Source organism: Hyperoodon ampullatus (assembly GCF_949752795.1).
Source record: "Hyperoodon ampullatus genome assembly, chromosome: 3".
Lineage (NCBI taxonomy): Eukaryota > Metazoa > Chordata > Mammalia > Artiodactyla > Ziphiidae > Hyperoodon > Hyperoodon ampullatus.
Window position 1 is genome coordinate 30,068,946 of NC_136916.1, and position 26,011 is coordinate 30,094,956.

General features: G+C 46.5%; 2 protein-coding genes across 4 annotated transcripts in view; both read right to left on the bottom strand.

Annotated features, from left to right (window-relative positions):
* Positions 1 to 203: 203 nt before the first annotated feature.
* Positions 204 to 13,036, bottom strand: SNRPA1 (small nuclear ribonucleoprotein polypeptide A'). The gene is made up of 9 exons (XM_079699812.1): positions 12,946 to 13,036; positions 11,189 to 11,336; positions 10,120 to 10,198; positions 6,040 to 6,086; positions 5,648 to 5,750; positions 4,987 to 5,066; positions 4,507 to 4,582; positions 3,767 to 3,860; positions 204 to 616 (listed from the first exon to the last, which is right to left on the bottom strand). The coding sequence occupies exons 1-9, from the start codon at positions 13,025 to 13,027 to the stop codon at positions 558 to 560; spliced, it is 768 nt and encodes a 255-aa protein (XP_079555938.1). The 5' UTR covers positions 13,028 to 13,036; the 3' UTR covers positions 204 to 557.
* An 8,845-nt stretch (positions 13,037 to 21,881) lies between these two features.
* The window catches only part of PCSK6 (proprotein convertase subtilisin/kexin type 6), a gene marked incomplete at both ends in the record, with an annotated part of 192,995 nt that continues 188,865 nt past the window's right edge, over positions 21,882 to 26,011 (bottom strand). For all 3 annotated transcript variants that reach the window (XM_079700188.1, XM_079700187.1, XM_079700186.1), the window contains 2 exons: positions 21,882 to 21,979; positions 23,344 to 23,456. In XM_079700188.1, coding sequence (XP_079556314.1) covers positions 21,882 to 21,979; positions 23,344 to 23,456 — 211 coding nt within the window. The remainder of the gene's footprint in view (positions 21,980 to 23,343; positions 23,457 to 26,011) is intronic.

Consider the following 26,011-nt stretch of genomic DNA (forward strand, 5'->3'; position numbering starts at 1 on the left):
ACAGGCAGACATCACATCCCCTCTAACTGTCCGAACCAGCAGTTCATCGTTTGCATATTTGTATGTAGGGTTAAATAAAAACTTTAAAGGATGTTGACTTCTGTAAAGCCCTAGAGCCTGGCTGCCTTTAACAAAGCTCTTGTTATTCTTCATGCAGAAAAAAATGCACCCAAGATCACAAATTCTGACAATTAGTGGCAGCACACAGATAATCGTAAGTTTTATTATGAATTTAAAAACCTAAACATTTCATGAGGACTGGGAAGCCTATCCACAAGATCCACCCTCCTGCATTTCCAACTCCCACACGTCCAGGCCTCACCGCACATACACCCCAATGATGTGCAATCCACAGCACAGAGTGTCCTTTATTTGCACTATTGATAGAAAACTGGCATTTAGATTTCAAAATTTTTATTACAAAATTACCGGCAGTCTTAAGCATTTCAACAATGCTTATGAACTCTACTATGCTGACACAAACAAGGCTATTCAAAAAGCAGGACCTGTCTGAAGTGGACTATTATATGTCCTGAGATCCTTAGAGGCCACCCTGCTTAGGACCCATTTGTGACTGTGTCTTCTTCCATTTCCTCTTCACCATCATCAGTGGGGCCTAGAGAAAAACACAAAGCCCGAAGTCATATCAATTTTAGAGAACGTGCTTGCTCAGTGTGTGAGCGCCCATCCATGAGGCTGAGGTGTGCCAGGCCCTGGGCAAGGTACAAAAGCCCAATAGCAGCCTCTGCCTTGAGGAGTTTAGGGTCTGGAGACCATCTGTCTTTGGCAGGTATTGGAAAGGATCGTCAGTTCCTAAGGGGAAGGGTCACAGAGGTGTTTTATGAAAGTCAAACTCTTTGCCTGCCATTCTAATCCATTCTGGTCAAGCTGATAACTCTTTTTTTTTTTTTTTTTTTTTTTGCAGTACGCGGGTCTCTCACCACTGTGGTCTCTCCCGTTGCGGAGCACGGGCTCCGGATGCGCAGGCTCAGCGGCCATGGCTCACGGGCCCAGCCGCTCCACGGCATGTGGGATCCTCCCGGACCGGGGCACAAACCCATGTCCCCTGCATCGGCAGGCGAACTCTCAACCACTGCGCCACCGGGGAAGCCCTGATAACTCATTTTTTATAAAGATAAAAAGCTTATACTTTGTGTTTTGTTCTTGCCACTACTATGGGCAAAGAAACGGGCAACACTCAAAAAAATAAAAAAAAGGGCGGCGGGGGGGAATACATACCACATGCTGAGGATAGTCAGTTAGTGACTATGTCTCTAAATTAAGAAAAATATGGCAACAATGAAACGGTTGTTATTTGTCAATAATTTATTGCAGATATTTTAGTCAATGTATTCTGATAAAGGAAATGTTTTAACCCTGTCAATGTTAGGGAAAATTTCTCATGTTTGTTTCTAGTTAGACCCAAACATTACATTTCTAGATACAGGAAGTGCTACTCAGAAGCCTGGGCCCACTGAAATGGACAGAACCAGGAACAATCTCCATCTTCCTCTCCTCAATGTGCCCGCATGTTTAGATGACACTGAAAAATCCCAAGCTAGCCTAAGGCCCAAATAAAACACTTTAGGGGAAGCAAATTAATTCAGTAATTTTGTCATACTGTAGTCCCAATAAGTAATTAGACACAGCTTCCTTCCCCAAGCTGCTACCAGGGAGCCTTGAATGTCTTCGACAGACCTGTATTGTCCTCAGGACCGCAGACCTCCTCCGGCACGAGGCCTGCAGTCCCCCGAGGGGCTGGACTTGAGAGCTCACTCTGCTGCCCGTCTCACCACATTCCCCCCCATCCCTTGACCTTGGCTCACACTGTCCTCCTTCAGTCCAAGTGTGCAAGGCTCTCTTATCACAGGTTTTCTGCCAGTGCACTTCCTTCCCCCGAGAATGCCATTCTGCCTTTGTCTAGTTCAAGGGTTCTCAAATACTTCAGTTTTAGGACCCAAAGAGCTTTGGTTTAAATAGATTATGTTTATCGACAGTATGTTAGAAACGAGAAGTATTTTAAAAAACAGTAATTCATTAAAACAATAAATCTATTATATAGTAACAATGTTTATATTTTTATAAAATATAACAATACCAATATTTTCTAAAACAAAAATATTTAGTGAGAAAGTCGGCATTATTTTCTATTTTTGCCCATCTCTGTAATGTCTGCCAAATAGCAGCTGGACCCCTGTACTGACTTCATCATTCCACTTGCTACAGTATGTTGTTTTGATTGAAGGGTATGAAGAAAATCAGCCTCACACAGACATGCAGTTAGACAAGGGAGGAGTATTTTAATAGTCTTTGCAGGCAGTTGTGGATATTCTTTTCTGATACTATGCCCAAACTTGACAGAAGTGGCAGTTTTTTTTTTTTTCTTTGGCCACGCCACTTGGCTTGTGGGATTTTAGTTCCCCGACCAGGGACTGAACCCAGGCCCACAGCAGTAAAAGCCAAGTCTTAACCACTGGACTGCCAGGGAAGTCCTGAAAGTGGTAGTTTCTTAAAGGTTAGATTGCAGTGTGGAGTCTGAAGCCTTATCAGTGAACTTTTCATACTCTCTGACTTGAAAATCCACCGGTTTATTCTGTACTCTGAATGGATCATTTATGCATGCATAACTCTGTAACATCATTTGGAAAACGTTGCTCACTGAGTTATGCAGGTCTTCCAAATGTTGACCCATTTCTTTATATGTTATATAAAAAAAATCACATTCATTAATAGCAACAATTTCCGCAGAGAAGTCTGGAAGTACTGGGAAACTGACAAGGTTACAACTGTGGAAAAAAAGTTTCCCAGCTTTTAATTTCTGCTTGAAATTTTGAATATTATCATTGGTAACAAATACTAGCTGCTCTCCTTGAAGTGGCAAGCTCACTTCACGTTGGTGAAGCTGCCTGCCTCTCACCTGAGCCAGCACAAGTGCAGGGAGCCAACCACCCACGTAGACACAGAGGTGCTTTATGCACCCCCATTCCATCGTCACCCAGGAAACCAGAAATGTGCGCCCCAGGGGCCCAAGGACCACACGGATGAGAACCACTGGTCTAATTAATGTCTTACTCGTTTTTAGCTTCAGTTCCAACATTATTTCCCCAAGGAAACTTTCCCTGAGCTGCCAGTCTAGACAGAGGTCCTAGTTATATTCATATCAAACTTGTAATATGCACGGTCTGGGGTAGTTTTCACTTTATACCCAAGTGTCCACCAGTTTGCCTGACACAAAGCTGGCATTTACTATCAGAACGGCTCACACCCTATGCTCAGTGCTACGTACGAAGTATCTTACTTAGTCCTCCCAACAACCTTTTGAGGTTACCATTATCACTATCTCAGATTTAAAGATAAGGACACAGATTTAAGATTAAGTGGAGATTAAGAAATTTACCCAAGGACAGAACTGGTGAAGCTAAGCTCCGACCCTCAGCCTGTCTGGCTCTGGAGCCTGTGTCCTCATCTGCTAAGCTAGCCTACATGGACAGGGGTCAAAGGCAACACGGTCACCTCCACTGTTCCCTTTCATTCCATGGCTATGAAATAATGTTTGTCTCAACTTTTACAAAAACCCCAGAGTCCTATGACATAACATTCTTTAACAAATGATTTATCTTCAAAGAGCATTTAAAGGCATTTTGTGTGGATTAGATTAGATGGTAATGAGGCACTATTCTAGCATTCTTGGGTTGTAGCATCTAAACTGTTTTGCAATCACTCCAAGTGTACCATTAATTTGGAAATAAAGACAGAACATTGTTACCTGATCTGCGTTCTCTGCCAGGTATCTGACCAGACTGAAGCAAGCCCTTCAGCCTCTCCACTTCAGCCAAAGTTGATGCGTTTGCTATAGCATTCTGGATGCCAGGAGACAATGGAGACGGACAGTTACTTTCATCTAAGCCTCCACCACCCAGAAAACACTCACAGGAATTCACACCATCTTTTTGAGTTGGAATATGAAATATTTCCTTGTTGGGGGAAGAATTTTACTGGCACAGTGAAATCAACCCCAAATCCGAATCATGAATTTCCAAAATTGGTAAACAGCTGCAGATCCTATTATAAGAGAACAAATAATCGCTGCTCGTGTCCTAAAATCTTAGCTAATTGAAGTACCTATTTGGAATTATGCTACTGGATAATTTAGGAGGCAGTATTATAAAATTAGGATCTCTCATCGAGCAGGATCTTTCAGGTAGCAAATCTTTCAAAGTAAAAATTAAGACAGCATGCAAAGGTAACTAACTGTTCAAATAAACACATCCTGGGAAAATGAGAAAGACCAGAGTTGCCTCCACTTTGACTGGCTCATATAATTAATTCAAGTCAAAGTCTGGTCAAATGATATCTTTAAGCTAGTTTTTCCTTACACAAAAATACAGCTGGATTCTAACAATTGTGGGGAAATTTTGCAGTGTTTATTACTTGGGTTATTACATAATTTTGTGTCCTAAACCCATAACAGCTCACTCCAGTCCAAGAATCCTAACACATGATTACCTTGATTGCTTCCACATCCCCTGGAGATGGCCCACCTTTCTTTTTGTCAGTTGGCAAACCAGCACCTGGATTGAAACTTGGGAGGGAAGTACAAAACTGTCAAATCCAGACCAACAGAAATTGCTTCTCTTTTACTTTCAAAAGCTTTTGAAAGTAATTCAACCAGTGTAGTATCTTATCTTTGTTAACAAACTGATACAAGAAACTCTCTCCTTCAGAAACACCACCCAGTTCATCTTCCTACAGAGAAAGGAGTATGTATATAATATCACACTAAGACTGAATACTGAAATATTTGCTCTGCTAATCTGGTAGAAATCTCATGTGATACATGGACCACTGATGGTCATGGATCATCATCACGCAAATTTAGTACTGTATTAGTCACAGGTGTTTCATTTCATTTTGCAGGAGGCAAAATGCCAGACAGATAATGTTTCTGAAGGTGAAGTGGAGTGAAGTTGGATATCCGGATCTTACGTTTTGCTTCTCCTGGCAATATCCTTTGCAAGTTGTGCACCCCGTTTGCCCTTGAACATTTTCTCTGCTTCCTGACGCTCCTACAGCGACACCACACACACAGTTAATGGAAATAGGAATACCACATGCATTTAGATGCATTCCTCAGAAAACATGGAAGAAAACTCTCCTGGAATACTCTGGGCTGGTGAGAATACCACAAAGCCAATTTCAAAGTAGAAGGAGACACAGTGGTCGCCTTTCTGGTGAAGGTCCTTGAAGAAAGGTCCCTCTCCGAGTTTCAAGGAGGGGCTCTCAAGGAACTAAGGGGGTTAAAAAAAGAAATCCCCCAATAAAGGGAAAATCATCTAACAATTAAAGGTACTGAAACGTGGATTACATTACACTCCCCACAGGGAGTGCATCTAAGTAGGCCGTCTGCTGTGACAGTGCCCACGGCGGCTCTGAGGCTGTGCCACCTCTAGAAAGGCCAGCCCCGCACAAGACAACCGGAACTCAAAGTCCCACCATAAACACCGTATGGGAAAATTGACTTAGCATCCCCTCCCCATTCTCATTATAAACCAATGATAAAAATCACTGCGCCATTTAAAAAGTCAGTAACGAAAGTATAAAGGAAAACACACCAATCTATAATGACTTACAACAGAGTAATACTTACTTTTAGTTTCACCTTCTGGAAATCCAGTACTCTGACTTGTGGAACTTTATAAATCACATATAGTCTGTAATGCTTCTTATTTGTTACAGGATTTCTTAGAATACTACAAGAAAAGGAACAATACAATGCCAATGTTGTTCACAGCATAGCATTCAAGAGGTCCATTTTAATAAAATCTAATGAGTCCATGAAGTAAGGAAAAGTTCACTATTCTTCACATTTCAATGTCATAAGAACTTAACACTAGGGAAATTTTAACAGAGCCCAAAGGAAATACTTTCAATATTTGTTTTTTAAAGGTACTTTTTACTAACTGATGACTTTAAGATCAAGGCTGGTAATGGTGTTATTTTAAAAGACTTTATTGTCACCACCACAAATAATTTCCATACCTTAGATAAGTCAATGATTTGAGAGATGCCAAAGGGTCCAGATCACCCTGTAAAATAACAGCCACAGGTAAGAACACGAATACCACACCCCATTTTGATACTGTGGAATGGTGGATGCCTTTGGAGCAAGGACTGATCTTGTCTTTTATGCATTTATTTGTTTTTCCTACCGCAGAAGCGCACAACACTAGCACATCACAGATGCTTGGTATGTTTCTACTGAATACACTGGTTCATAAATTTGAGCTTCTTAAACTTAATATCTTGGCCACAACAGTTTCTGTCTCAACAGCAGAAGAGACCAAAAAAAAAAAAAAAAAAAAAATCATTTCCTGTAGCAAATTTAAAAGGACTACTGAGCTTAAAGCAGTGATTGAGAAAAGAAAGCAATGTGAAAACTGCTGTGACTTTTGAGCAAGTTGTTCACATAGGGAACCTCAAACCGTGATCTTGGTGTAAGGTGGTTTTTCCTGCTGGTACCTGGGAGCAACACGGGTATGTCATCTTTGAGGGAAGGCACCTTTATTCTAGGCGCCCCCAAATCTCTTCAAATAAAAATTTCAAGGACAAGGAGTACAGTTAAAAAAAAAAACGTATATGGGAAGAAGGCAGGTTAGCTTTTGAATCTTCCCAAATTATGTCATAAAACACAGTGCAACAAGGATAGGAAAACCAAAACATATGGTCAACTACAAGCAAACTAGATGAAAAGGTACTCTGGCAAGAACCTAACACAGGAGCCAGTGAGGACAAACTACTGTGAGAGCTACATGACTTGCCTGGTGACAACATCCATACAGGAAGAAGAGAGGAAAGGCAGAGAGGCGTCCAACAGACCCGAGAACTCCAAAGCGACTGACAGGTACCCAGTTTGAGAAAGGATAGGCAAAGGATAGGCATGTCCCAATAATGAACACATTAAGTGTGTGATGACGCCTGAAGGGCTCGAGCGATCTGGGACTTCACTCCACCAGAAACTGTGCCCTTTCCAGAACAAAGCCTGACACGGAGGAGAAACTGCTAGAACAGATCTGAACTGAGTGGGACAGGGCCAAGAGGGACAAGGAGGAAAAAAGTACAAGTAAAAGCAGGGGAGGGCAACACAGCCAGGTGCTCAGAAAGCTGCCACTTTTAAATACAACAGCATGCGAGGGCGCTCTAAAGCTTGCCACTGGCACACCATCACTAAAGGAAATCTAAAGAACAATCCAAAAAGGAACAAAGGAAGACAAATATTGCCTGACCTCACTTTTATGTGGAATCTCAAGAAAAGTCCAACTCACAGCAACAGAGTTGAATGGTGGTTACCAGAGGCTGGGGGGTGGAGGAAAGGGGAGATGAGCTATTGATTAAAGAGCACAAACTTTCAGTTATAAGATAAGTAAGTTCTAGAGATTTCAGGTACAACATTGCGACTGTAGTTAAAAATAACATATGGTGTACTCAATATGATAAAAAAGTAGATCTCAAGTATTCTTGTGAGAATCCAAGTGAGACCTCCAAGTTGGCATGGCTGATCTCTGACTAATGGGGAGAACTACCTAATGAGAATTAGCAATCTTGCATCACCAATCAAAATTCTTACATTACCTTTCATGTGGGTAACAGAAGAAGACTTCCAAAAGGAGTTAGGACTGGTTTTAACATGGCCTGTTAGTCACTGAGACAGGAAATATTTAACATGAATCAGACTCATTTGGAATATTTTTGATTTGTCTTGATCCTAAGGTTTCCCCGTGTTAGTGTTATTGAGCACACAAAAAGGTAACTAGGTGAAGTGGTGAATATGTTAGTCTGTGGTAATCATTTCACAATGTATACATATATCAAATTTCACATTGTACACCTTAAACATATATAATTTTCATCTGTCCATCATACTTCAATAAAGCTGCAAAAACCAAAAGAAAGGAAGAACAGTAACTTTAGTCACACACACAGACACACATAACGGACTGTGCGATGTCTTCACGGTGGGGGGTGGGGTGAGAGGTTAAGGTGCTGCATTATTCAGGAGGTAGAGGTGCTGGTTAACTGCTTTACACTTGGATAAATACGGGTGTGCTAATTCCTAGGATGCTAAGAATAGAAACAGAGTCTATTTAATAATTAGTTAATCTCTAAACTATCAAAAGGAGAAGTGGAATGCCAAAAAAAGAAAGAGCGAGCAATACAGGAGAGAAAAAAAATTGCAGATAGATGGAACAAATAAAAAATTCTAGAAAAGAAAGACGATAAACTCAAATAAACCAGTAATTACATTAAACATAAACAGACTATTGCATTTAAAAGTCAGACTTCAGACAGGATTTAAAAAAAGAATCCTATCATATGCTGTTTTCAAGAGACAAATCTAAAATATAAGTACAGAAAAACAATGTAAAGTTTGGATGAAAAAAATGATTATGCAAATACTAATTGAAAGAAAGCTTGTTTTGGTATACTGCAGCAGATAAAATAGACAACCAGGGTAAAACAGCACTAATAAGATGTAAAGAGGGTCACCACACATAAAAGGTTTATTTCATCAGTAAGATACATAAAATTTGGATATATCAAATAAAATAACCTAAAAATATATAAAACTAAAATTGACAGAACTCCATGGGAACAGTCAAATCCACTATCATGTAGGATTTTAATACACCTCTTTCAGTGACTGATCGGACAAACAGCCTTCATCTTTGCAAACAGCTTTAAACACAATTACAACACACAGAATATACTGCCCCCATCATGCCACACGTTCCCTATGAACGCACATACCTCATATAGTTTAGAAAGGACATGCCCTCAGATCAGTGCTTTCTTACTTTTGGAGTCAAGTACTCCTTTGGGAATCTGAAAGAAGCTTATAGACCTCATCCACCAGGAAAGGAACAATCAGGGAAATAGGGAAGGGAGGGGTTAAGGGCATAATAACCTAAACTCAAGTTATATCATATGAACTTAAACATCCAGTATTTGAGAAATTCAGGTTGCAAAACAATGTATAGTATAAGCTCAATTTTGTTAAAAATTATACACAGAGTAGAAATTTAAAAAGCATAAAAATAAGCATATCCAAATAGAGAAAATGAAACTTGCCCCCTATCTTATAAGAAACTGGATTTCAGGGGCTTCCTTGGTGGCACAGTGGTTAAGAATCCACCTGCCAATGCAGGGGACACGGGTTTGAGCCCTGGTCCGGGAAGATCCCACATGCTGAGGGGCACCTAACCCGTGAGCCGCAACTACTGAAGCCCGTGCACCTGGAGCCCATGCTCCACAACAAGAGAAGCCACCGCAATGCAAAGCCCGCTCACTACAACTAGAGGAAGCCCACACGCAGCAACGAAGACCCAACGCAGCCAAAAATAATAAAATAAATAAATAAATTTATAAAAAAATAAAGAAACAAAGTGTAGTGTTTTTTTAAAAAAGAAAAAACAGATTTCAAATGGATCGTTGATCTAAATGTGGAGTAAAACAATAATTTCTTGAATAAAACTCTCCAACAAAATTTAATGTATGTCACATATGTAATTTTCTAGTAGTGACATTAAAACAGGAGAAACTAATTTTAATAATACATTGTTTTACCTATTTTCCAAAATATTACCATTTCAATGTCAGTTTAAAAAAATTATTGATAGTTTATATTCTTTTTTTTTGTACTAACTCTCTAGAATCTGTAGTGTATTTTATATTCTAGTATATCTTAATTCAAAGTAGCCACTTGTGGCTAGTAGCTACCATACTGGACACTGCGATTCTAGAAAACAGAATATGTGAGTTTCTTTATGACCCTGGGGTAGGGGAAGCTTAACAGAACTCAAAAGTACTAATAACAACAGACTGATGAAATGGATTATGCTTGAATTAGGAACTTCTCTATCAAGACCCTAAGAGAGTCAAAAGGTGAGCTAGAGAGTGGGAAGATATTTGCAACACATAACCAAAGAAGGCCCATTTTCTGAATTAATTAAGAAAAGAAAAAGGATGATGAGATAAATTTCTGGATTTTCCAAGTTTTCTATAAAAGGCATGTAGTACCTTTAACTCCTCCCTGCAAATACATTTTTCCCCTGTTCAACTTACCAATTCCACAAGACTGTTGTTGGTGAGAATGAGTTCTGTCAGACAGGGCAGAGCCTGATCAAGTCCCTCACCTATACGGCTAAAATAAAAAGAAAAAATCTTAATGAAAGTAAAAATTAAGTAAGCTAACAACTTCATCTAAGCCCTTGCCCAGAGGACTTCAAAGTGGGAAGAACCTTAGAGATGTTTCTTCCAACACTCTAACAGAAAGAAAATGAGGCACAAAGCGGAAGCTTGTCTGAGGTCACAGAAGTGGGATGATTTTAAAACCCATGCCTCCTGAAAGCTGCCGAGGGCTCTTTCCACTGCTACACTATCTAATGAGACCTAAGACAAAGAGAAAGTCCTGTGTAAACAGACTTACTTTGCTCATCTCAGGACTTGTGTGCAGGTAGCACAGAAATACAAGTGGTTCTGCATTCACAGCTCAAGCACAAGATACACCAACCAAACCACAACGGAATAATTAACTCATGAGAAATACACCTATTAAAAAAAAGCAACTCAACACCCAGAACTTCTTAAAGACATTGTCTATAGACCTTTAATAACTTTTCTCCAACAAAATTCACAGAGATGATGAACGTGGGTCAAAAAAAAGATCTTAATTTCAATAAGCAATATTCTAAAAATCAGCTGCAGTTAAAGAAAAACAAATAGCAGAGATTTGAGGTAGAATGAGATGTTTAGTCAAAAATATAATTGTTGAATTTTATGTTATCTCTTTAATATGACCCCTCTGATAATTTTAATGATTTCAGAAATCAGCCAAAATATGTATAAAGCAACATGTTTTTAACTTAAATTAGAAACTTACCATGAACATATATATATATATACACACACAAGATTTCTGAATAAATGCAAATAAGACTAGACCAATGACAAATTAATCTCTGGATCTGTATGGGACAAGTGCAGCTCATTTTCCATTTAAGAAATATGTAGGTTAAAAAGAAAAAAAAGAAATATGTAGGTTTAACTGGCAGTATATACTGCAACTTCTTCAGGGAACTCTGCAACATTTGCTCTAGGGGGAAAAAGCTACTTTCCACTAGTAGACAATTACCATATTCTGTTGTTGTTCACTAATAATGTTTTCAGTCTTCTCAACAAAGGAAAACCATCCAGTTTCCTGATTTCATTGTCAGAAAAATCAATGGCATCAAACTGGTCTAAGGTAGCGCCTAGATTTTCAATGACAGGAATTTTATACCCTGCAAAAAGGAGGAAAAAAAAAACACCCACACAAGTATTAATATAATTAAAAGCCACCTAAAACATTAGCAGCATTTCATATAATTGGACTCACAGCTCATGTTCCTTCCAAAAGTGTTTACCTAGCACCTATGCCGTTGCCAGACACTGCCAAGGTACTGGCACATAGTACAAGGAACAAGACAGTCACAAGTCCCAGCTGCCATGAAGCTTACAGTCTAGCAGTGGACATCAAGATGGCGATGGTGACAAGGGCAGTAATGATAAGAATACTTACTAGCAGTAACTAGTACCTAACAGTTTTCAAGAATATTTACAAGGTGCCTCATGCTGCTCTAAGCAAGGCCCCAGAGCTAGTGAAGTGGCCTAAGAGGACTTTACGCTGTGAGCTGCTTAACTGTCAGCGTCCAAACGTTGTTCACACATGGTGGACAACAGCTCTCAACCTCTTTTGCATCCCACAGGCCCGATTCCTAGAACTCATTGGGATGTCTTCATGATATCATGACAGTTCCCCCTTACTTCACCTCCCCCAGCTCAAACCCAGAGTTGAAAGTCAATAAATAGTTCACACACAATGGTAAATCACCCTGTGGACAACTCAAATAACTCCCTGATTTGTCTAACACGGGCATAATTATTGTGCTAAGTGCTCGGAGAAAAAAAGAAGTTAAACGAGCCAAGGTGAAAGTACACAGTGTAGAGCTGTAAGGGCTACATCAAAGTAAGTGCTGCACCAAAACAAGACTCCTCAACGCTGGGTGCACTTCAGACTCAGAGAGAAGGCAGGGATCACCTGTGCCAAGACTGTGAAAGCGGTCGGTTACGCTTGAGTTGAACCTTTCTCTAAGAAACTTAGTTTCAACAAAATGAAAGTACTGGGCTTTGTCAGCAAACAAAAAAGCAAGCAGAAAGCAGAGCCCGCAGCCGTGCTGCTCCGGCGACCGCGCTTTCTCCGTGGGAGCGAAATCTCAGGCCAAGACTGAATATCTTATCCCCGGAAAAGCCGCCCCCTAAAATGCTGACGACCTGCACGCCGAGGCGGAAATCACTACAGGAGCCTAACAGTTCGGGGGCTTCCGCAACCCTTCAGCAGGCACCCGGCAGCGCCAGCCTCGCTGCGACTGTCCGCTCTTTGCAATGTTCTGGTAAAAGGGGAAAAAACGACTGAAGCCAATGAGGGACAAATGTCGGGAAGACAATCGCTTTTGTCCCGAACTTCGTCTCCTCGCTCCCTTAACCTGTCTACACTCTCACGACAGCACGTTAACGCGTCTCGCTCCGCACGAGAGTCGCAACCGCTAGATCGTGTATTTCCCGGCCCCGCAGCGGCTCAGGCCGCGAAGCCAGCCCGGCTGGCCCGGCACAGGCCCGCGGTCCTACCGGAGCATCGCGGCGGCCCCGTGTGTGCGGGGAGGAGCTGGGGTGAGGAGCGCCTCGGAAGGGCCCAGGGACGGCCTTTCGCCGACGACAGCGGGACCCAGCCCGGCTCGGGGCCCGGGACGCAGGCCGCCGGCCACGCTCCGGCCCTGGCGCACGCGGCTAGGCCAGGCCGCCTGGCGGGCGGGGAGGCCGAACCGCCCGCCCCCGTCCCCCCGTCCGACTCACCCCGCAGGTCAAGCTCGCGGTCCCGCACGGCGTTGGTGTACTGCGCCGCCTGCTCTATCAGCTCCGCCGTCAGTTTCACCATCCTGCCACCTTCTGCCCGCCGCGCCGCCCGCTCCTCTCGCCGCACCGACGCCCCAGCGTGCACCGCGCCCGCGCCAGGCAGCACCAATCGCCGCCGGCGTCCGCGGGCTGAGCGGCGTCCAGGCCGAAGCAATCGAGGAGCCACGCCCCCGGGCTCGGGCTCCGCCTCCCGGGCTCGGGCTCCGCGGTGGTCCGGCGCGCCTTGCCGCGCCTCTGGTTCTGGCTCCGTTCCTCTGGCGCCGTCGCGGTCTGTAGGGCCCCCGAGTCCAGACAACTGTGTCCGCAAGTTAACAAAGTGTGAAAGCCCCCGAAGGGAACTTTCTCGTGCATCAGTGCACCGTGAGGTGAAAGGGAGGCTGTGACTGTCCTCACTCCACCCGTGGGTCCAGTGATGGATCCCGGATTTTGGCCCCCGGCCTACCAGGTGAGGACAGGGGCTGGGTCGCCGGCCCCGGTCGAATTTGTGGTTAGGCCTGTGCTCTATAGACAATTAGATATTCATGTTGAAGCCTGGTACACAGGAAAGCACGCAGATCAGAAATCTGCAGCAGAGTGAGCACACCCGCGTGGCCGCCGCCGGCCTCCTAAACGAACACTATTCGGAAAACCTGCCCCCCTCACCCCTCCCCAAAGGCAACTGCGAATCCAACACCATAGAGTAGTTTTGCTTGCTTTTGATATAGATTCATGCAATCTGCTTTTGTGCCTGGTTTCTTCGGCTCTGTGTCGTGCCTGGAATCCATCCAGGTTGCAGGCAGCAGAGGTTTGTTTACTTGCTGTATAGAATTCCATTGTGTCTCTCATACCATAACTTATCCATTTTGCTGTTCATGGACATTAGGGTTTCCAGTTTGGGGCTGTTCTGCATAATGCTGCTATAAATTTTCATGTGCATGGATCTGATGCACGTGCATCTTAATTTCTCCAGGAGTGGAACTAATGGGACATAGGATGTGGTATCGTCAGTAGATAATGCCTGACGATCACTGCCAAGAGGCTGAAATAATTTCCACAGTCTCTAGTGGTGTGTTAGGGTTTCCATCACTTCCAACGTCAGCCTCATTGGCACTGTAGTCTTTATAATTTTAGCGATTCTGGTGGGTGTGTAGTGGTATTGCACTAATGCTTTGATTTGCTTTTCTCTAATAACTAATAAAGTTGAGGATCTTCTGTATACGTTGTCCACTCTTGATATCTTTTGCAAAGTGCCCATTCAAGTCTTTGCCCATCTTTTGCTATTGAGTTGTCTGCCTTTTATTATTATTATTCATTATGGGATTTCTTTATATATTCTGGATATGAGTATACTCTGTGGTTTACCTTTCACTTTTTTTTTTTTTTTTTTTTTGGTTAAAACTGCTTAAATACCAAAGACCTCACAGGGAGTGGAAATACTGTCCTCATATACATCCTCATTATAATCCATTTTGGTCTAGGAAAACATCTTATTACCTAAATCACCAAATCATGATCTGGGCTGTAAATTGAATCAAAAGGATAAGAAATGTGACTGCCTCTCCCATTTTGAAAAAGAAACAAGCTTTCAAAGGGTCCAATTCAAGAACAGACATCAGAAGAAGAACTTTTTAGCTCAGGAAGCCCTGCCCATTGACAGTGTCTTTTGTCCTATCTTGGGGGGGACACTTTTACTATGGTCATGTAGGTCTGGGACCCAGAAAGGGTTTTCTGCTCACTGACCTTTTCACTGTTAATGAAAAGGTGTTTAACGACCAGAAGTTTCTAATTTTTACATAGTTTAGTTTATGTGTATGTGTATGCACGTGCGTGTCTTGAGAAATCTTCCCTCATCTCCAAAATGTTTTTCTGTTATCTACTAGAGGCTCAGTTGTTTTATCCTTCACATGTAGCTCTCCAATTCCCCTGGAATTGATTCCTTTTGAACTTTCTATTGAAGCATGATATACATGCAGCAGACTGCAAACTACACACACCCAAGCGACTGACATCCAGATCAAGAACAGGAAATTGCACGTTCCAGAAACACCCCTCTTGCCCTCTTCCAGCCACACCCTTGCCCCAATGGTAACCACTAATCTAACATCTTGCGTAGATTGGCTTTGCCTAGTTTTGTATTTATGCAAAATGAAATTGTACATTACGCATCTCTTGCTTAACCTGTTTGTGTGTAGATATAGTTCATTTATTCTCGTTGTTATATAGTTTCTCATTGTGTGAATATTCCAGTTTGTCTACTCTGCTGTTGATGAGCATTTGGGTAATTTTCAATTTGGAGCTATTATAAATAGTGCACCTACTAACATTATAATATATATTTTTAAGTGAACACATATACTGATATATACTTGGAAATAGAATTGTTGGGCCATTAGGGTTTACTTACTTTCAGCTTAAGTAGATACTACTAATTTTCCAAAGTGGTTGTACCAGTTTATCCTCCTTACTGACGTTTGGTATTGCCTGTCTTTTTAAGTTTAGCCGTTCTGGTGGGTTGGTAGTGGTATCCCATTGTGGTTTTCATTCTATTTCTCTGATTACTAACACAGTTGAGAACTTTTTAAAAAAATATATTTATTGTCCATTTAATTAGCTTTTGTGAAGTGTTTGTTCAGGTGTTTTGTCTGGTTTTCTATTGGGCTGTCCTTTATTACTGATTTGTAGGTGCCTTTTTTTGGATAGAAGTCCTTGTGAGATAAAAGTACAGTGACTATCTTCCCTCTCTCTGTGGCCCTTTCACTCTGTTAACGCTGTTTTTTGGTGAACAGAAGTTCTTAATTTTAACAGTCTAATATACGAACTTTTCCCTATATGGTTAATGTTTTTTGAGTCCTCTTTAAGAAATCTTTGCCTATGCCAAAATTATAAATCTTTTCTTCTAAAAGCTTTATTGTTTCCCCTTTCACATTTGGATTTGCAATCTGCCTGGAATAGATTTTCATACATACTCTGAGGCAGGGATCAAGATATATTTTTTCCTCATCTGGGTATTCAGTTGATCCAGCACCATTTATTGAAAAGCCCATCCTTTCCCATTGTGCTGCCGTGCTACCTTTTTCATAAATCAAATGTCTAAATATGTGAGGATTTACTTCTGGACTAGCTATTCTGTTCCATGGGTTTAGTCGCCTATTTTTGCATACCATCTTACTGTCTTTATAATAATAAGCTCTATTTTAAAACTTGATATTCGCCTCAAAAAAGAGCCACTTTTTTTCAACATTGTCCTGGTTATTATTGCCCTTTGCATTTTAATAGAAATTTTAGATAAATCTTATATCTAAAAAAGAACTCATACTTTGATTTATATTGTATTGGATCTGTGGATGAAGGGAATTTTTATTTTTTTTGCTGAGTTGGGTCTTTGTTGCTGCGTGCGGGCTTTCTCTAGTTGTGGTGAGCAGGGGCTACTCTTCGTTGCGGTGCATGGGCTTCTCTTTGCGGTGGCTTCTGTTGTTGTGGAGCATGAGCTCTAGGCACGCGGGCTTCGGGAGTTGCAGCACGTGGGCTCAGTAGTTGTGGCTCATGGGCTCTAGAGTGCAGGCTCCAGTAGTTGTGGCGCATGGGCTTAGTTGCTCCGCTGCATGTGGGATCTTCCTGGACCAGGGCTCGAACCCGTGTCCCCTGCATTGGCAGGTGGATTCTCACCCACTGTGCAAGCAGGGAAGTCCCCGAAGGGAATTCTTATCTTTACAATATTGAGTATTCCAATCCATAAACGTTTGTTTAGATCTTCTTTGGTTTCTCTTAGTGTTTTATAGCTTTTGTGTAGAGGTCCTATATCTCTTTTACTAGATTTATTCTAGTTATTTAATAGTTTCTGATGCTGTTGTAAACAGTATCTTCTATTTTAAAAGTTCCATTTTCTAATCATTGAGTGCTGGTATATTGAAATACAGTTGATTTACAGTGGCAATACAATTGATACTGGCATTGTATCCAGCAGTCTTGCTGAAGTCATTTACTAATTCTAATCATTAATCTATAACTGTTCTTTTGGATTTTCTACATGCCTAACCCTGCTCTTTGAGAATAATGAACGTTTTATTTCTGCCTTTCCAATTCTTATACCAGTTCTTTATTTTTTGCCCTATTGCTTTGGCTGGGATCGTCAGCACAATGTTGGATAGTGGACATCCTTTAGCAGGCATCACTTCATAGCCTGGGGGCGGGGGGGCTTAGGGGAGGGAACCCTCATCACCTGATCAAAGTTAACACCACCAATAATGGAACAAGTCAGAGTCTTGTATCACCTACTAGGATGCAATGACAAGAACACAGAATGGCTTCGGAGAGATTCATGTCAAAGACGCTTGACCTGAATGGAAATATGAGGAAACCTCAGACAAGCACACACTGAGGGACAGCCTACAAATAACTGGCCAGTCGTGTTTAAAAGGTTCAAGGTCATGAAAGTCAAAGAACCAAGGAACTGTTCTAGATTGAAGGCTAGAGCCCTGATGAGTACATGCAGAGTGTGATCCAAATTGGACCCTTTGGCTAAGGGCATTATCAGGACAGCTGGCAAGACTTGAATCCAGTCAGAGGATTGATGGTAGGAATATACCAATTTCCTGATTCCCATGGTTATATAGAAGATCCTTGTTTATGGGAAATAATTTAAAGTATTTAGGAGGTGGTAGGATATTACATTGGTAATTTACTTTCAAATTGTTCAGGAAAACATTTCTTTGTACTGTACTTGCAACTTTTCTGTAATTTTGCCTTGTGATTGTTTCAAAACGAACAAAACAATCCAAACTTCACTTCATTCCCGAGAGAACCACCAGGTGGAGTCCTTAGACCAGAGAGCTGATTTGACAAGCCCTTCTCTTATTCAATTAAAAACAAAAGGGTAAGCAATTATACTCCAATAAAGATGTTAAAAAACAAAAACAGAACAGAAAACAGAAGGGTTTATTTCTTTACTTTAAAAAAGGAAAGTAGTACGGGTTTGCCTTGCTTCAGCACACGAACAGGGACATAAGCTATATCTGGTTTTATTCATTTTAAGGTATCTCTAGGAAGTTGAGAACAGGTTTTCTTTTTTGATTTCATTTCTCTTGGCTAGAGTTTCTCAACCTCCTCGGCACCGTTGACCTTTGGGGGCTGGATAATTCTTTGCTGTGGGGCCTGTCTTGTGCATTCCACGATGTTTAGCAGCATCCCTGGCCTCTACCCACTAGATGTCAGTACAGATGTCTCCAGGGAGACAAAAATCACCCCCTGGGTGAGAACCACTGTCTTTGCAATGAGATGTTCTCTGCTCTGGGCACGCTGGTGCCCATCTGCTCAACAGGACCGCCCTTAGTGTAGCTGATATAGAGTGGGGGGTGCCGGCGGGGGCAGCTTTGGGTGGTAGGAGCTGCTGTGCCACGTAGGGGGTGCTGTTCCGTGCACGGACAAGCCGCAGAGCCTGGGGCGTCAGGACAGCCTGAGACAACCAGCAGGACGGATAAAGCCTTGGCTCACGAAGGAAAGCAGCCGAGAAGTCTGGGACAGGATGCAAACTCCTCCTTTCTCATGACAGTCGGCCCCTAGCTGCCTCTCAGCTGGCCGGGCAGAACCTTACGATGCCAGAGAATGGCTTTGGTGTATTACTTTCCATCACCCTTGCTTGTTCTTATTAAAATAACCTTCCTTTTACTTCACTTCTCCACCTCCTTCCTCTTTGCGTCCTGTGATCTAAACCTCCACCCCTCACCTGCTCCCAGGGGCCCCAGTGTGCCCCAAGCTTGCAGGCTTAAGGCTCCTCCAGCCACATTATCAATGATTTAAATGCAATGAATGGCAGTCCCCCAGGTTCAACGGACTGCATCATTGGCCACATTTAGACTATGTTGCCCCCCACCCCGCCGTTTTGTACTTAAAGCTCCGTTCACACCCCTCCTTCCCACTATAAGTGCATCTCCTGTAAAAAGTGCAATTCTCCCCAGCCCTTTGAAGAGGTACAAGGTATAAAACCAGCAGTGGCCTGGGAGGGGTGGGGACATGCATCTGGGGACCACTGTGAGGTGCCAAAGACTTTGGGGACAAGGCCAGAAAAATGTCATCCCCTGGCAATGAAGACAGTTTAAAATGAATGCATCGTGGCCGCGTTTGGCCAGCTGCAGAAGTGACCATCCCTCCTGCTGAGAGCCGGCCTCCCTCCCGGGGCACACAATGGAGCACCCTCGCCAGTGGGCGGCCCCAGACAAGTCACTTCAGCTCTACGAGCCTCAGTCTGTGAAATGACGGGTTTAGAGGACGTGCCCCACGAGTCCATCACGCAAAACAAAATCCATAGACGTGTCCTGCCCCAACGGAGTCCAGATAATCTTAAGGTCGGACCATTTGCAAACAGGCATTTTATGTGGTCAGTCCCTTTTAACAAGGGGGTGATTGGTCCTTAGGCCTTTGTGAACACCTTCTCAACTCTGCACTGTACTCGCCAGCCCCGGGACAGGCTGGCCCAGCCACTGCCGGGCGGGTATGTGCTACCTGCTGGCCTTCTTGTAGGCGGTGTCCTTTGGTAATAACAGGACTTGATTTCTGGTTCAGTTGCAAACATGTTAAACCATGAGTTCTCAGTGGACAAAAAGCTCTAGGGGCTAAAATGGTGCCCCGCACCAGAGGTGCTTAGCAAGCTGCTGGTTTTAATTCAATCAGGCTCCTGGTGGAGGTTGAATTCTTACTGATATTCTGCCCAGTCCTGGCTACTGTCTCCCAAACACACTCACTTAGTCCTTCATTACGTCACATTGAAAACTCAGGCCAAGTCCTGCTTGTGGCGGCAGCTAGCTGGCAGGTTGCATGGCCTCCCCCGCTTTCCGAGAGCTGCATGCTGCTCCCCACCTCTGGCCACGTGGTCACTGGAAGGGCTTCGGGGCCACGTGTCCCTGTGGCCAGAGCTGGTGGAACCAGGCAAACACAGATGCAAGGCAGACGAACCCGGGCCCGAAGCAGATTCAGAAATCTTGTTTAGAGGGCTGGATGGGCACCAATTTTTCTTGGGAGCTCTGAGTGGTCTTGTCATTTGTCCCATCAAGTGGACAGAGAGGAGGCACTGCTGCAGTGAGAAGAGGGTCCAGGTGACAATGCTGGTCCCAGGGCTCCCAAGCCCCAGCTGCACATTTCCTGAAATTCCGAAACAACCCTGGAATCCCAAAACAACGGCCCTCCCCCACTTTTGTCTTTTCCCAAGTCAGTTCTAGTTGGTGCATTTCCTATATTTGCAGACAAAGGACTCCTAGTAAGTACAACTCCGACCTCACAGAGAGGCCAGGGTAAAAGTCCCATGCAGCGCGGAGCCCACGGGTGCGGGGATTTCAGCCACTGTGCGGAAGACAAGCTGTAACCTAATGAAATCACACTCGCAGCTCTAGGTGAAGAGGCTTGCAGTCTGGGCTTTTGTGGCCTGAAGAGGGTCTGTTTGCCAAAGGACACCCTGGAGCTGGAACTTTGGGATTCTCCCACGACTTTGCTGCAGCATTATTCGCTAAAGTTCAAAGACCTTGAAATAAAAGCACACATAAAGCCATTTCACACACTGGACAGTATCCACGTTTCAACGTTGTGCCTTGGAAAGAAACACAGGTTCCTTTGCCATGAAATGTTAACTCTTTTATTAATTTAGGGTTAACACTGTATTTGCTTTGTGGATTTCCTTTTCGGAGTTGTGGATTCAACAAACAACAGCTGGGCTCCCCCGCAGCTGACAGGGGACTCGTCAAATGTGTTACAGTCAAAGAGGGGAGCAGGACGAAATGGAGAACGAGCTCGAAAAAATTTAAGGCAAATGTTACTCCCATATTAAAGGGACTTGATCAAGCAGATCTGTGCATATCAATGAAAATATATGAAATATTTGTCAAAATAATTAACATCGGTAAAAATTAGAACACATAGCTTATAAAATACCCACACAGGTTTGGCAAAAATAAATCCAACCGTGTCGTTAGGCTCATAGCACACACAGACACAGGGGCGCCCACCTTAAGAACAAGTCTCCTGAAAAGCAGGGCCAATGTATTTTCAAAGCAATTCCACAAAATGGGACACGACAGATAATTTACAGTTCACAGGCTGGGTTTACATTTTGGTAGGAAGAATTGCTTGGTCGTTGGGGCACCTTTTGGCCAGCCCCCGGGATGCCTCCTGGGGACCCTCTGTGTTAGGCAGAGGTGACCGTTCATCTGGGCCATGAGACTCCCAGAGACACAGACAGGATGCAGAGACCAGGGACCTTCAGCTCCCTCCGAGGAAAGGGCGGCAGAGGAAGGAGGGTCCCTCCAACCCATCCGTTTGGGATTTGACTTTCTAAGCCATGGCTGCAGTTTCAGAAGTTGCTGATTATGCAGAAATAGATGCTCCATCCCCAGCGGTCACACGTTTGAAGCCCCCAAATCTGTTTTATTTACAGTCTGACCTAACCGTCCCCCAGACTGTGGCAGGCAGATGAGCAGGTAGCCCCTCAGCCCTCCATCACGCAGGGGCACAGCCCAGGGGTCTGCGGGCTGCCCAAAAGCACGGGGAGAAGAGCAATGCACCAAGCATCCTGCCTTTCTGCTTTGGTCTCGAAGATTCAGTAAACTTATGGTCCCAAAAGCTGCTCTGAAGCCGGAGCTGTGGATTCCTGGAATTCGTTCTGTTCCCGTTGTGAGTTAGCCAGAAGAATGGAGCCAGCAAGCAGGGTGTGAGAGGCCATCGCCGACACCTCCTCGAAGCCCTCACCTACCTGGCCTGGGCACCCAGAGATGCCGCGGAAGGACCTCGCTCCTGGGGAGATAAAGCTGTCAGATGCAGGGCACCACTCCTGAAACGGACTCTGGCTGACAGCCTGGAGGAAGGTGGACGGACAGACAGGAGGGGCCCTGCCCTGTGCAGGCGGCCGGGCGCCCCTACCCGGCCAGGAGGCACGTGCGGCAGCAGAACTGGATGAAGAGCTTGCGTTCGCAGAGCCGGTTGGACTTGACCATCTCGCAGAAGGTCTCATCGGCTGGGCCCCCGGGAAGGAGAAAGGAGGGGCATGTCAGATTTGGGGGCCAGTTAGGATTGTTCCCATCACCCCACTCTGCTGGGGACATAGGGGGAGCGGGGGTGGCAGCCCTCCCAGTCACCCCCGTGATGTGTGGCGGGCCTGGCGCAGCAGAGGCCAGAGCTGAGTCTGGGAGACAAAAGTGGACTCGGGGTGGCAGGGGAGTGGGCAGGGCCTGGGGACACCTGGGCTGTACCAGGGAGCCCTCGTGGTCCCTGTTCCTCTTCCTGGACAGCTGTGCTGGGGGACTTGGGAGGAAGATGGGGCCAGGCCTGGCAGGGGCAGGATGGAGGCTATGCCATGATCCCGGGGACACCCCAAATGGGGGAGGAAGGGGGGAGAGGAAGGGGGTCACCAAGAGGGAAAGCCTGAGGGGGAAGGGAAGAGCCATGGAGGATGGCCCCTCCCCTCGGCAGCTGGCTTTTGAGGATGTTGCCATTCATGGGAACCGGGCTGGATACATAACCCGAGGAGGTGGCTTCCTAAAGCAGGAGCTTCCTGGCCTTTGAAGGGACACAATTCTGCAAGCCAAGAAAACCACCTTGTGGTCCACAGGGCGTGCCCACAGTGCTCTCTGCGGGCTTCACGCTCTGCCAGGCCGGGGCCAGTGCCAGCTCCGTGCCCACGGACAGCATGGCATTGGCGGTTCCCCTCTCCTGCACGCCTGCCAGCTCACAGTGCCCAGAGCCAGCCCCAGGCTGCTCCTCCCTAGGCTTGCTGAGCCATGGAGGCTCCTTCTTGCCACGGCACGTCTGCCCGCGGCCCCTGCACTGGGTCTCCAGGCCAGAGTCCTCTGCCAAACTTTCTCTTGCCCGGAATCCCCAAATTGGTCTCCTCTGAACTCCTGTTTTCACAGCCCATCCTGGCCTCTCCCCGTCGGCTTAGAGCACCAGGGCTCTCCCACAGCACAGAGGCAGGTCCTTCCCATGGACACGCGGGCCTTGACACATGTTCAGGGAGGCTGAGAGCCTGCGGGCCTCCTGGCTTTGACCTCCAAGGTCTGGCCTCTCCTAACGCATGTCACCACACCCAGGCCACCTTGGGCTTATGGCAGGAGAGTAGGAACGGTACGAGAACAGAATCATTTGTAAGAGTTACTCAACGGACCGACCCGCACTAGCTGCGCTGGTGGTGGAGATGCCTCTCTGGTCAATGTGAGAGGCCTAAAGGGAAGGGAAGAGGCCCAGGGGAGAGCCAAGTGGTCACTGAGAGGAGGGGGGCCACAGGGCTGTCCAAGGGACTGCGGTCCCTGAATCTTCTTTTCCTTTCTCTTCTGCCCGGGGCAGCCCCGAGGTGGCTCGGGGCTGTCACCCATCCATGCTCACCATTGCTGCATGTGTGGTTGGTGATGCACGAGGTTCCCAGCTGTGTGAAGCCTGTCTTACACCGGCTGCAGTTCCTGCTGGAGCCTTCACAGCTCAAGCAGCTCTCGTCACACCTACAGGGGAACACGGGTTCCAGATGGGAAAGAGGCACAGCCACTCCAGGCCCCTTCCCAGAGCCCTCCCACCCTCCCGCACTGCACCCCCTGGCTGTAACCATGCCCCCCATGACGGCCCGAGACCCTGGCCAAGCATCTGCACGTCTCTCCTCTATTGTCCTGGGAGGGTGGAGACAGTCACGGCCAGTTGGCAGGAGGATGCCCGGAGCTGAGGATGGGCCCAGGTCTCTGAGCCTCCCCGTGGCTCACCTGGACGCCCTCCTGGGCACTGTGGCCACAGGTGGCTCCCTGAGGAGGTCAGCATTGACTCTTGGAGCTCGGGGCCAGGCTCCCCCCAATGTGACAGATGTGACCCTGGGGCTGGCCAGGGCTGAGCCTCCTTTGTGGTGATGTTGGCCTCCCCCGCTGGGGACAGACGGTGGGGATGCCCTTTCGACCTGTCCCGGAGACAGGACCCAGGACTATTGCTGACAGAGTGCCATGACCTTGGGGGTGGGAGGGTCAGCGCACTGCACTGTCCAGTGCGTTTATCTGCGTCTGTCTGCGGCTGCTCTGGAGACTGTACGGCCAGCAAAGCCTAAACGACTCACCATCGGGCCCTTCACAGAAGAGCCTGCTGACGCCCCTTCCTGCTCTGGGCCATGAAGGGACCTGGGCTGTACCTGCTGTCTTCTCCACGTCCAGCTCCAGGGACTGGGTCTCCCCAGACCCACCCCCCAGCTCCCTGTCAGCTGCAGGCCCAGGAGCGGGGCTCAGACAGGGCGGGCGGGGCATCGGGTAGGCAGTGCTTGGGACAGATGCCACCTCCCAGGCAGCGAGCAGACGCCAACAGCAAGGCTCACTGTAGGCCTCCTTCCTGAGCGGGCCTGTGCCCGGGTCAGATGTCACCATGGATTCTGCCTGCACAGGGCCTCCGGGACAGCAGGCCCTCAGCCTGGATGAGAGGTGGCTTTTGTTCTCCTGGGGTCGCTGAGGGCGCTTCCAAACTGGAGTTCGGGCCCATAGTTTATGTTTACAAACGTGTAAACCCACACGCAAACCGCATCCAGGAGCCCCTCCGACTTCCTCCTCCTGCAGCAAGAGCCTGCCCTCCCCCCTCACAGACCCTGGAGCAGGAGGATGGGGCCCGCCGTGCAGACTCTTACTGCGCGCTTTGGGGGAGACCCCAGGGCCTGGCCCCCGTCCTGCTGCACTGCTCTGGCCGGGCCACAGGCCCCTCATGCCACTGCACAGGGGACCACTCCCCCCAACTCCCACTTCTCTTACAGATGATGTCCGCTAGTGACACGGGAGCTAGGGCCAAGCCAAGCCATGTAATTGGGGGTCAGCTGTCTTGAAGGCCCTGGCTGAGGGTTGCTTTGCTATAAAAAGTAAGGGGGCGGCTACAGTGGAGACCCGGCTGCACACAGCTCTCTTTCTTCTCCAAATTCAGCCTTACAGAGCCCCAGGATCTCCACGGCAGCCCCCGGAGCTGTGTCGGTTTTCTTCGGCCATGTAACAAATGACCACAATGCAGCAGCTTAATCCACCACTGTTCAGCATCTCCCAGTTCCGCAAGCAGAAGCCTGGGCAGCCTTGGACAGGCTCTCTCTCAGGGGCTCACAAGGCCCCGGTCAGGTGTCGGCCAGCCTGGGCTCGGATCTGGAGGCCCCGGCTTGGGGAAGAATCTGGCATCAGGCTGCTCCCCCAACTGCCTCGGGGCCCCTGTTTCTCCGAGAGACCCTCTTGGCTCCTCCGTCAAGGTTACCATGCCTGGCAGGTGGTCCTCTCGGGCAGCGGGCTTTCAAGACGCCTCTGGTTCTGCTCCTTCTGTGGTACCGACCTCACCCCCAAACACCACAGCAACTGTCCTGCCAAACTCTGCAGGGCGGCGCCCACTGCATTCCTCTCCCTGCCCTGCTGCCGGGGCCACTTCCCCACCTTCCGTCTTTAGGCTGTTCCAGGTGACAGTCAGATGGCAGAAATCTCATCACACTGGGCACAGGACAGAGAAGGCCTGCCTGAGTCTTGCCCTGCCTCAACATACCCAGGAGGGGCCGGGGGAGGGAGGGTGGTAGGAGGGCGGGGGGCAGACACCCCACCAAGTTGCTCTGTCTTCAAAGAGGTGCTTGCTCCCTCTTCTAGGTCCTCTTCCTAAGTCTTGGGGTGTCCGGCGCCTCTTTTGAGATACTTATCATGGACTGTTCTCAGCCGTGGGCCTCAGCATAACAGGTCTTGACTCGGCATCCAGGCTGCCAACCTAGCAGGCCTGTGTCCCGGCCTGGCTTTTCCCCATGAGCCCTGCCTGGCTGCTCGCTCCCTCAAGGCTGCCCTGGCCGGCACTCAGCATTCTGGGGCCTTTGGGAAGCCAGGCTCTCTGAACGCTGCTGCTGCCTCGGTGGGGAGAGGCCTGCGGAACCAAGGCCATTTGTCCTTCCAGGGGAATCCACGCTGAGGGGTCTTCAGAGCCCTGGGACTCGGGAGACGGGAATTCTCTGAAGTGCTGGCAATTCACCACCTAGGCGTCCCGTGCAGGCCGCTTCCTGGGGGTATATCTCTGAGGCCTGCTGTGT

What these genes read in the sequence shown, in the direction of transcription:
- SNRPA1 (XM_079699812.1), bottom strand. Translation starts at nt 13,027, where the DNA reads ATGGTGAAACTGACGGCGGAGCTGATAGAGCAGGCGGCGCAGTACACC. An exon ending in AAATCATTGACTTATCTAAG is followed by an intron (nt 5,751 to 6,039) that starts GTATGGAAATTA and finishes CTTTTCTTGTAG; the next exon opens with TATTCTAAGAAATCCTGTAA. An exon ending in TCCAGAAGGTGAAACTAAAA is followed by an intron (nt 5,067 to 5,647) that starts GTAAGTATTACT and finishes GTGTCGCTGTAG; the next exon opens with GAGCGTCAGGAAGCAGAGAA.